Source organism: Nannospalax galili, unplaced genomic scaffold (assembly GCF_000622305.1).
Source record: "Nannospalax galili isolate Female #2095 unplaced genomic scaffold, S.galili_v1.0 scaffold918, whole genome shotgun sequence".
Classification (NCBI taxonomy): Eukaryota; Metazoa; Chordata; class Mammalia; order Rodentia; family Spalacidae; genus Nannospalax; species Nannospalax galili.
The window spans coordinates 3,795,512-3,807,777 of NW_008343216.1; the positions used below are offsets into that span (position 1 = coordinate 3,795,512).

The 12,266-nt window shown below is 38.9% G+C and overlaps 1 protein-coding gene across 4 annotated transcripts in view; it reads right to left on the minus strand.

The window, feature by feature from the left end:
- Tmem161b (transmembrane protein 161B) overlaps positions 1-10,860 on the minus strand; it is a 60,889-nt gene extending 50,029 nt beyond the window's left edge. For 3 of the 4 annotated variants that reach the window (XM_029566623.1, XM_008839423.3, XM_029566624.1), the window contains exon 1: positions 10,724-10,860. Coding sequence is in view for 2 of the 4 variants with exons in the window: in XM_008839423.3 (XP_008837645.1) it covers positions 10,724-10,726 (3 nt within the window). In the remaining 2 variants the exon portion in view is untranslated. Of the gene's footprint in view, positions 1-10,711 lie in introns of all 4 variants that reach the window. The other variant, XM_029566622.1, reaches the window with a different exon arrangement.
- Between the last annotated feature and the right edge of the window lie 1,406 nt (positions 10,861-12,266).

Below are 12,266 nucleotides of genomic sequence, written 5' to 3' on the forward strand. Positions count from 1 at the left end.
TTTAATTTCTTTAAAATAAAAAGTATAAGCATAAATCTTACTATTTTCTAACTCAAAAATAATAAGAAACAGTATAGGGTGAAAAGCATAAATTCTCAAGGTAATTCTTGCCTAAATGCAAGGTAACTTTCCTATGAATTAAATCTACAATATAGAAGAATGCAGACTTTGGTAAAAATAATGTAAAGTCATCTGAAAATTTTATTAAGAAATAACAAGACATTTTCTTCAATGTCAGTTGAGAAAGCAAATGGGAAAGAAAGGAAATAGAGCAAAGATAAAGATACTTTTTGAAAAGAATTAGAGGACATTCTAATACAATTCACAAACCATTTTAACATATTGGTGTTGAGATTAATAGATCTTTGTTTTAAAAAATAATTTCCAGTTACAGTGGGTTGAATAAATTATGCAATATCTCATATAAAGTAATACTATAGTCATTAAAACACTGACAAAGAACATAGTATTTTAAAAGATGTTAATAAGTCACTTCATCTCTAGCCAAGAGAGGCACAAATGTTTCATCACAGTACTGAAGTAACAAAAGAAGGTTCAATGGAGGAAGGCATCCTAAATTCTGCTACTTTTCTTAACAGTAAGAGTGTTTTCTAACATTGCTGAAAATAACCCGACAGGTCTATATTCAGACACTCTTTGTTAAAATCAATAGATAAAAGACATATTTGAAATTTATAAATCATCTTGTTCAAACCAATTCCAAATCAGCCTTTAATATTTACTATCTCTATAAAACCTTCCAAGGCTTTCAACCTCCACCTATCCACTGTCATGCTCAGTGCTCCCCACCAAAACTGTACTCTCCATTTTTCCCACCTGACCTGCACTTCCAATGATGTATCATGGTAGTTTTTTTATTATAGCTGAAGAAAATATTTACTTTTTGATGAAAAGACAAAGCTTAAATTTGTCCCATTTTAAATTATATTCAGGAGTGTGCTATCATGTAAGAAGTATAAAAACATTCCTTTGAAGCAAAAGACATGCTTTTCACACATCTCAGGACAAGGTGTGTCTGTTTTTGTGAGATAATCCTCTCAATTTAATGCAAAAGCTATTTGTGTCACAAATAATTCCTTTTAAACAAACTAAAACTTACAGACTTGCTAAGAGCACTAATAATAGTTCATTAAGCAAATCCAAATTTGAAAGTTCAGCTTAACTATAAATTTAAAGTCACATACAAAAGCCAAGAAAATTTAAACATATATCCCTAAAGTTAACTATTAGTAAATGTATTCATTGTGAATACTTTAGTACATTAAATAACTTAAACACACTAGGATAGGAGTAGTTCTGTCACTAACTAGCTACACAACAATTGGAAAATCTCTGTATTTCTGTTTCTGGGATGCATTTCTTTTTTTATGAAATCGTAAGAACTGGCAAATGGTGTCTCAAATCCCAAAGAGATCTCACTGCCTATGGTGATAATATTTTTAACTAAATACACAATTGGCATTTGAAAATTTAACACACACACACACACACACACACACACACACACACATTATTTTTTTTGAAAAGGCTTCATTATGTATTTCTGGCTGGCATGGAACTTGCTATGCAGACCAGGTTGCCTAAAATTCACAGAAATCCACTTACCTCTACTGGGATTAAAGGCATGTGCTACCACACCCAGCATTTCTATATAACCATTGAAGTGTATGATATGAAATTTATTGCTAGTATAAAGAAATAATAATCCCTTCCTTATAAGGATTAAATGAGCAAAAATTTTAAAGAAACTAAAAGAAATCAAGACATGTAAATTAATATTAAGTGGTAGAACTAGTCCAACATCCAACATTCTCACCTCAATTAGTGCTTTAAAAAAAACATGATCTCCAGGGGCCACTGACATAGCTCAACAAGTAAAGGCAATTGCTGCCAAGCCTGATGACCTGAGTTCAATCATCAGGACCCACATGGTAAAAAGAACTGACCTCCACAAGCTGTCCTCTAACCTCCACAGACATGTCCAAGTGTCTGCCCACCCACCCCCACCATCACACAAATAAATGTAATTTAAAAAATGAGCCAGTTATGGATACCAGGCTGGCCTCAAACTCAGAGATCTGACTGCCTCTGACTAAAAGCGGGGACATAAAATTCTGTAATGAATTTAACCACTGAAAAGCAAAACTTAGCTGGGCACAATGGTCCACACCTATTAATTCCAGAAAGGATCTGGGAGATGTAGCAGAACAATCATGAGTTGGGGTCAGCAGAGACCACTCTAGCCAAGGCTAATTTCAAGACACTGTAGCAAAAAACAAAAAGCAACAATTTTGAGGGAGAAAAAAATAAATAATGGTTTCTCTTTTGGACAAACCTGAACAGAAACAAATGGCTCTAGTGATAGAATACATATGCTTATATACATATCCCTAACAAGCCGTAAGAATGTGAACCATTCTATAATCACTTATAATCACTTGAAGTGTTCTGAAATGATAAAAATACTTAAGCAGGTAACTTAATTCACCAAATAAAGACAACAAGAACCAGTTAAACACTGTGTGAAGGACAAACAGATAATTCAGGTAATAGATTATTTTAAGAGTCCTATTTATCACAAAGATAAAAATGTAAAGTACACTTTTTAAAAAGTAAATATAGGGCTATAGCTCAGTAGTCAAACACTGGCCTCAAAAATAAAGTAAAAACAAACAGTCATAACCTTCTAGTGACAAGAATTCATGGAGTTAACTGTTGAGTCTACAATCATACATGCATAACACAGAACATCCAGAAGTTCTTCTTCACAGGCCATTTCCACTGAACCACTTTCCAGTACCCATTCATACTAATCACAATCCAAATTTCTTTATGTCCAGATGGTATGAAGGACGCAGGTAAGTTAAAAGAGGTAAGAATCGACATTTTGATTTACTTCAGCAGTAGTACAAGTTCGGTACTTGATGTAGAAATGTCAATTATGTTATACCTAATAGTAATGACTAACTTCCTAATACAATTTGTTGTAGTAAGTATCAACTTTTGCTTAGAAAGATTTTCTCTAAGTATAATTATATAATAGTTACAAACATTTCTTTTGATGGTTACTGGGAACTGAATTTAAGGTCCTGTACATGATAGACAAGTACTCTAGCACTGAGCTACATCCCCAGCCCTTTTTCTACATTGTATTTGGAGACAGGGTCTCACTACACTGCCCACGTGAGATTAAATTCTATAGCCAAGGCTGGCTTGAACCTGTGAACTACTTATCAGTCTCTTAAGTAACTGGGATTATAAGCTTGAACTACCAGAACTGACAAAAACATAATTCTTTGTAATTATACTATTATCTCCATGGGAAAATGTTTTTGAATTTCTAACACTCGATTAAACTTTTTGAAATTCAATTCTTTCGTAAGTTGAAAGCTACCAAAGTTAAACAATCATCAGAATGGCCAAATAGCACAGTAGTCAAAAAGACTAGGTTAAAATTCAAATTCTATCATCACAACTATGTGATTTTTGGGCAAGTTACTATAATTTTGCTGTGCCTCCATTTCTATATCTGTAAAATAGAAACTGAAAAACACAAACAGAATTCATAAAGATTTACAACTACTTCATAAAGATTTCCACAGGTAAATGTTTAGAAATATCTACTAAATACCAACTGCTAAATAAATGCAGGCAGTTATCATAGTTACTGATGAAAAGAAAATTCTATTTTATCCAGGTAAAAACCTGGAGTGCTTTTACCCAAGAGTGTCTTGGTTTTGTTCTTGTTGCTGTGATAAACTGACAAAAGCAACTCAAGAGGAAAAGGGTTGAGCTGGAGAGAGGGTCAAAAGATGAAGAGCTCTTACTGCTCTTCCAGAGGTCCAGGGTTTGGTTCCCTTCACCCACATGGCAGCTAACACCCATCTTTAACTCCAGCTCCAGGGGATCCAAACGTCCTCTTCTGGCCTCCACGGGCACCAGGAACCCATATGTGCACCTATGTACATGCCGCCAAAGCACTCATAAAATAAAAAATAAATTATTCTCTACTCCTCATGCAGTACCTTTTTAGGGAACAGTGTCACCCACAGTGGGCAGGTCTTCCTACCTCAATTAAGATTAATTTCCTTTGTAAAAATTGGAACTGTTTCAGTTTTTTCTAAATCTTACACTTTATGCCCCAAATGCAAAAGATATTCCTTCTACTTTAACAACAGAATTATGATTTGTTTCACTTAAGTCTGTGCTATCGATGTGAAATTGGGATGTTTTGACTGAGATTTATTTTCTAAGAACTGTAATGAAATAGAGTATTAAAAATACATAGCACACAAGACTTAGAAGTGATTACAGCAAGGTTTCAGGATACAAGCTAATATACAAAAGTCAATGACTTCCCATATACCAGTATAGAATAGGAACTTGCCATTAAAAACTATCATTTTGGTTGGAGATATGGCACATGATAGAGTACTTGCCTATACTGCAAAGTCCTGGGTTTATTCTCCAGCACCACACAAAACAACATTTTTACACCAGCATCCAAAATAAAGCAAAATACTTAGATATAAATCTAAGAAGAGAGAATTAGGCACAGTGGTACACACTGACAATTCAACACTTGAGAAGCAGAAGCAGAAGGATCACAAGTTAGAGGCCAGCCTGGTCTACATAACAAGTTCCAAGACAGCTGCTATAGTGTGAGACTCTTAAAAACAAGCAAAAAGAGAAAATATGAGCAAAATCTGATAGAATCTGAAGAAAACTACAAGACTCTGATGACCAACTAAGACAACAAAATTAATGGGGAGCCAGTCCATCGACAGGAAGACTCAGCGCTGTCAAAATATGGGTCCTTCTCAACTTGATCTACATATACAATTTAATCCCAATCAAAATCATGGGAAGAAAACCTGAAGAGATGGCTCAGCAGTTAAGAGCATGTACTGCTCTTGCAAAGGACCCTAACTCAGGTCTCAGCACCCCCATCAGGTGACTCCTCATTGCCTGTATCTGTAACTCCAGCTCCAATAGGACCCGATGTCTCTGGCCTTCACTAGCACTGCACTCATCACACACAGACACTGCACTCATCACACACACACACAGTCACACAGTCACACAGACACACAGACACACACACGCACACACACAGAGTTATACAGGTAGCAAATAATTATATAAAAGGATATTCCGCACCCAAAGTCTTTAAGAAAATACAAAGTAAAACAATGAAATACTACTACTAGCTGCCTATTAGGACAGCAAAGATCCAGAACAGACACATCAAAAATGCTGGTAAAAAGAGCAGCAGCAGAAACTCTCATTCCTTGCTGGTGAAAAGGCAAAATGTCACATTCATTTGGAAGACAATTTGGCAGTTTCTTATAAAACTGAACTTGTTCTTACCATAATTCACCACCAAAGTAGTTGAAAATGAATGTCCACACACAAAAGTCTACATACAGATGTCCATAACAGCCTTATCAATTACCCACAGTACTTGAAAATAATCAAGATCCTCTCTAGGTAGATAAATATCTAAACTAGCATCTGTAAAGAAATGAGGAGGGGCTATAGCTTAGTACACAGCACTTGACTAGTAAGCACAGATCCTAGGTCTGTCCTAGGAAAAGGAAAGGGGAAGGAGGGAAGCAAAGGGGGAAAAAGAGGAGACAGAAAGGTATCAAGCCATGAAGACGGTTAGGCACCTCAAACATATATTTAAAAGTAGAAGAGGTCAATCTGACAGGGCTGTCATACTTCATGATCCCAATCATAAAGCATCCTGAAAAATCAAACCTATGAAGACAATGAAAAAGATCCATGGTTGTCAGAGGCTGGAAAAGAGGAGGGATGCACAGGTAGAGCACAGATTTTTGGGAGAGTGAAAATTCTCTGACATTATAAGGATGGACATGTGTAATTACGTATTTGTCTAAACCTACAATAAGTACATTAAAAATAAATCCTGGGCTCAGCAAGTAAAGTCATTTGCTATTAATCCTGATGATCTGATCTTCATCTCCTCACAATGGTAGAGGGAGAGAACCAACAAACTCCCACAAGCTGTCCTCTGCCATCTACATGGGATATATGAATTCAAATTTGTTATTTTACCTTCTTGTTGAGTCACTTCCTAAACAATGCACCCCAAACAGACATCACAATCATTTTCTATCCCTTATTCTCCTTTATCTTTGCTACGTTCACCGTGGCTGGCATATTGTCTACTTCATCATGAAATCATTATCAGCCCCTCCTAAAAAAACATAAGCACCAAAAAGGCAGGGTTATCTGTTTATAAACAGTTATATCCCTGGCTTATCAATGTTGAAAAAGTGAGTGGCCTAACAATTGTTCAGTGCTGAAAAACTGGATTTGAAATAAGAGTTGAATTTTTCAATGCTTGCCAATTGAAACAAAGGGTATATTCATTTCAATCAAAACCAATAAAATACTCATTTCACTAGGATTTAAAGAATTCTTTTCCCTATAACTCCAGAAGAGATGGTGCCACGGTTTGTCACCTCCCAAGCTCATGTCAGAGATTAATCTCACACTATATAAACTTAACTAAGATGTTTGAAAGCATTGCTTTTGGGATATGATTAAAATTAGGCAAGGTCATCATGGTGGAGTTCCTACAGCAAGATTCAAGGTTTGAAAAAGAAAGCCAAGAGGATGGACACATGCACACAACCAAAACTATCTCTTGCCATGTGATTATCTGCAATACTTTAGCACGCTGACAGTAAGAAAGTCTCACTGATCTTATAGCAATAGTGTCAGCATACACAAGACCCATGCAAACTCAACCAGACAAAAACCCAGCACAGAACTGTAGAAATGGTCAGCAGGCCTCAATCTTAACTGAAGAACTATTGGCAGACTGCTAGTTGAGGAAGAGCTGATCTTCTTTAAGGGAATGACTCTAGACAAGCTGACTAGATCTCAGTGGATAAACTTGCACTGAGGGACATCAGGGGAAACTAACTTGACTCAGTAGATCTTAACATAAATGACAGAATACATGAAATCCAGTGGTGGGGAGGACCCTACTATGGGACGGTACCAATGGGGAAGGGGGTATAAAGAAGACTAAGAAGTTGTGTATGAAATATACAAAAATTCAATAAAAAATATATTTTAAAACCAGTCAGAGACAGATTACTGATACCCACACCCGTAAACCCAGCATTATGGAGGCTGACACAAGAGGGTGGTAACTTTGAGGACATCCTGGGCTACAACAGCAAGTCTATTTTAAAAAAAAAAGAATTGACCTTGAGCCAACCAAAGAAGCAGCATCTCTAGTATAACATCAACTCTTTAAGAAAAAAGCAATGAAGAAGGGTCAGAGGAAATCTCTGATACATGTTAAACGCTAAAATTTGCTTAGAATCCATCTTTCAAATTGGGTATCTAATTTGTATTCAACTTCTAACCTAAGTTTCTTATCTTTATATTTTCCTCTAAGAAGATTACTAGTTTCATTCTTAAACTATAGAAGTCATTAAAAATAAGATTCTGGGCTGGGCTTAATAGCAAATAGCTCATACTCCCAGCACTTGAGAGGCTGAAGCATAATGGCAGAGAATTCAAGGACAGCCTGACTTACAGCCTAAGAACCTGTTTCAAAAAGCAAACAGCCAGCACGGTGGCACACATCTTTAATCCCAGCAGTCAGGGGGCAGAGACAAGGGGATCTGTCTGAAATCTAGGCTAGCCTGGTCTATACAGGGAGTCCCAAGTCAGTTGGGGCTACAGGGAGACCTTGTCTCAAAAAAAAAAAAAATACAAAACCAAAAGCCACCAAATAAAAAACAAAACACAAATTAAGATTCTGAAACTTGACCCCTCAAGCAATAGTGGAACTCAGGTAAGCATTTTCACCAAGAATTATAGGTAATTCCTCTATAAACTCGGTATCTTAGTCCTCTTTCAAAACTCAGTAACGGCACCTATTCCATGACCCCCAAAGTTAGAAACAATTCATTTGTTCTGTACTCTCTGAGCATACTATGTGTACTTCTCTTATAACATTTACCACATTATTTCTTCCCAGCTCATCCCTCCTTACTAACTCTGATTATGGTAGAGATGGTCAACTTTCCCCTTTCCATAGTTCATAGCAGCAATATAGACTGCTGCACAGATTAAACAAGACATGGGATACCTACAATTCAAAGAGCTAGCTCTAATCTACCTACTCTTCTCCCACAAACCAGCATGAATGAAGGATTTCCATCAAAACAGGAACTACAACAGAATTAGTATTCACGTAGCAAATTTTCCATAGAATATTTTCATGACTTGAAAGCACAATAGCTCAGTATTTTTAGTATTCATCACAAGTATACTGTTATCTGCTCACAATACGAAAACCTTACTAAATATATAGGCAATTATGAAGTTTTGGGTTATATAGGGTATCAGAGAATGAGAGAGCAGAATAAATTTATAATCAACTAAACAAAAATAAAATTAAAATGCCCATCCTGGAGTAGTACTTAAGGCAGTAGTAAAACACCTGGTCAAATATGAAGACAAAGATTCTAATATTACCCATATGATGAATAAAATTATGAAAGGGAATGGTTTTTTGTTTTTTTTTTTAAAGAACTAAAATAAAATGGCAAGGAAATCAGGCCAAATTTTAATCAGACAGGCATAAAGGTCTGAGTAAAGTCACTGAATCATAAATGTAAGAACTAGAAGATGTAATATCCACATTCTACTTCTTTAGTGAGTGAGGAATTTAGAACTCTTCGCAAAGTCAAGTGATCTGACTAATTTCATGGAACTAGTAAAGGGCAAAATCTGGGTCTTCTGAGTTCATGAACAGGTGCTCTTCTCATTATATAGTTTGGCCCAAGAAATTTAAAAGAAACAAAGCTGAATCCTAAATTAGCCATAATCACTTCAGTTAATCCTGAACTTTTTAAAGGATTCCAAGCACTGACTACACTTGCATACACACATCAATTTCATAGCTTTGAAAGAAAAAGTTCAGTCAAGTAACTCAGAAATATGATCAATGTCACATGTCACAGATAACTACCTGGCCCTTGACAATGAGAGAATCACTGTAAGATAGGCCAAAAACATTAACTACCTCTCTGGGGGCTGCCAAAGGGCCTATGGATTGCAGAATATAGGGAAGAAATTCTAACTCAGCTTCTCTGTGACTATAAGGTATTTAAGAACTAAACTCGGTCTTCAACTTTTTAGATCAAGAAGTCAAAACCTGACTTTAAATTAAAGAAACTGAGACCTGAGTTTGAGTCCAGTCTGTTAACTCAGGTGTATCACTGCCTGTTTTTCAACTCCAGATTCTTCCTTCTGAAAAATTTGAAGGGGTGGGAAGTCTGACTAGGTTTTGATTCCATTTCAATGTTCCCTCTCTAATTTCACTAGACAAAAGGAAAACAAAACAGAACTGTCTTAAGGAATACAAATCATATTATTCACTGAAGTTTAAAACATATAAATACATTGAGCAAAGAAACATAGATCATCTGAGTGCACCAGGAACTAGATGATTCTGAAGGTTTTTGTTTTATACTCAGATAAGTTTTTAAGTCCTCAAGTCTGTCATCCAACACAACCGTTGAAACAGGCAGTACTTGAAGCTGAAAAAAACTCATGGCCAACTGAAGCTAAAAGGAAAAGTAGAAGCCACCGTAGATGAGGGTTTGAAATCTTTCATACGGTTAACTGACAGTGTTCAACTTTACAAAAACCCTGTGGTCTTGGAAACAGAAATTTTCATCATTTTATGTTACAGAAAAAATGGCTACTACAATCACCTTTCCCAATACAACTTCGAAAACCTTCCTCCCATTTTCCTACAATAAAGCCAGTTGTAGAACTTCCAAAATTCCTTTACTTGTTTCATAAGTTAATTACTGAACTGCTTGGCCCCACTGATCAATCAGCACCAACTGCTTATTAACTAAATTTGATTAAGATTCTCTTTCTCCAAGTCCCTGAACTTTGTCCCACCTGCAGTCTAAGACAGCGCAGGAACTCGACAGTTCCTCCTCAGGATGGCTGGTCTCAAAGTAAAAAATCCTGTGCCCATCAAGCCCCTTTTCATCCCACTTTCTCTTATCAGATTCTATTTTTACCTACCCCTCTATGAAACCTCTTGCCTAAACTTGAAGACACTTGCAAATATTATGAGTGTCCCTACTGCAACTGCTCCTTCCTCGGTACCTTTATAATTTTCCTTTCGAATGAAATCTGTTCTTACTAAACATGGACTTTAAAAAAACAAAAATTGGCATCATTACGAGTTTTGAAGTGGTTGAGTTTTAAACGTCTTTGTCTTAACTGACTGGCGTTGCCTGTCTCCAAGAAGGGGACACGTAGAGTTCGAAGGGCGTTTGTTTCTAGGTCCCTACATTCCTCGACACAGTCTGGAGGCGGAAAAAGGTGGCAGGGACAAGGTGATGAGCCGGGCAAGGTCAACTGTGAGCCACCTGGCACCAAAGGCCAGAAGCGGCGGATGGGCCACCAGCAGGCAGGCTGCCACCTCCCTCGTCCTCCGCCCGCGGCCCAGTGGGACCTCCTTGGCTCCCTCGTGCAGTCGGAGCAGGTGACGGTGCTGCCCAGCGTTCAACTCAACGCTCCAGCCGAGTCCTTAGAGAGCAGGGGCGTGGAGCGGCTCCCTTCATCTACCGACCTCCCCGCCCTCCCTGACGGCTGTCACTCTGGTCCTCACTCGAGGTCTCACCATGGCGCCAAGAACAGGTCTCCGGGCAGACACTCGAGAGCCGCCAGGGCCAACCCGCTTCTCCTCTCTTGGTTCTGCAAAAGGGCTCTCTGGGAACCGCGAGGGAAATGTTCTTCCGGCTCTGCCGGAAGTTCTGCCCGCGCGGGACAGGAAGTTCCTCCCCCTCCTGGACGCCAGCGTCCCCACGCCACGCAGAGGTGAGGAGACGCAAGACGCCCTCTAAAGTGACTTCTTCGGGTGCTCGGGGAGGGCGGGGCGGTGCTGGCCTTGAGACGCGAGGCGCAGGCGCACACCGGTAGGTGGGCGGGCCGAGGCCGGGTCCGGAGCGGAGGTAGGTAGGATGCTCTCTCTGGAGGCCTCCGGGACTAGCCGTCGGCGGTGGACCTCGTCTCCTGTCGCTTCAGTGAAGATAAAGGCCGTCCTAGGCGGTGCTGGTGTGGGAAACTCAGCGACTCGCAGCCAGCGGCCTTTCTGCCTTTCAGTCTTCCTGACGCAATCGGTTCTTGGAGTCTCGCCCATGTCCCGCTTTGGTTTCTGTGCTTAGTGCATCTTCTCCCCTATTTAGAGGTCAGAGGACTCAGAGCGTCAGAAGCGTGTTCCCTCTGTTCAGACGCCAGCCGAAGCCAGCGGTCATCTAGCAAGAGCAGAGGAACCAGGAAGAAAATTCAGAATGGACGCTTTCCACCTGTTTCATAATTCTAATATGGACCCAAGATATTACCAAATGGAAAGAAGTGAAGTTTTCATATATATCTTAGTTTTGTGACCCCCTTCCCCCAAATCAGTACCAGAGACGCTTTCTGCCTTTTTATTGTAGTGAGACGTAGACCTGGAGGCAGGTTTGAAATAACTACACAGAGCATTTTTAATCCAGTTTATCACACAATTTGGGGAGCCGATCTTAACGTCAGTGAGCTCTTTTTACCATAATGTGGTTTTGTCATGTAGGTGGAATTGGGGAGGTAATTAAGCTTCAGACGTCAAGAAGCTTGAGCAAGCAGGGGAGACTATGAATGTTAAGTTTTACACTCGTGTCAGAGTTCCTGGAAAGGATGATGTCCAGCCTATAAATGGACCAATCAGTTCTGAGCCATCTAAAAGAAGTGTACATGGGGCTATTTGAAAAAGATACAGAACTAGGTTTATGCTTTATTTTGTTTTTTTCAAATTGGGAGGAGGGGAGGTAACTAGGGTGACAGGTGATGCAGAAATCATTAAGTACTGATGGAAGCAGCTGGAAACGGGGTAGGGGCTGAGGAATAATTTGTGAAACATCCTGCTGATGATCAATCCAGAACTTCCCTAAGGGTTCTGCTTCTGCTGCACAGGGACAAGGTTGTAAATAGACAAGCCCCAGGGCAACTGCAGACTGTTAAGTGTGGTAAAGAGGGATTGGAGTTGTCTGCTGGGGTATCTGGGGGAAGCATTTGCTATTTAGGAAGAAAAGGTGGAAAAGGAAAGTGGCTCTCAGCTTGTCAGTGACAACACGTTCTGTGAAGTCTTACTTTTTCATTTCTGACACTGTGGGTCTTCTATCTGTCCT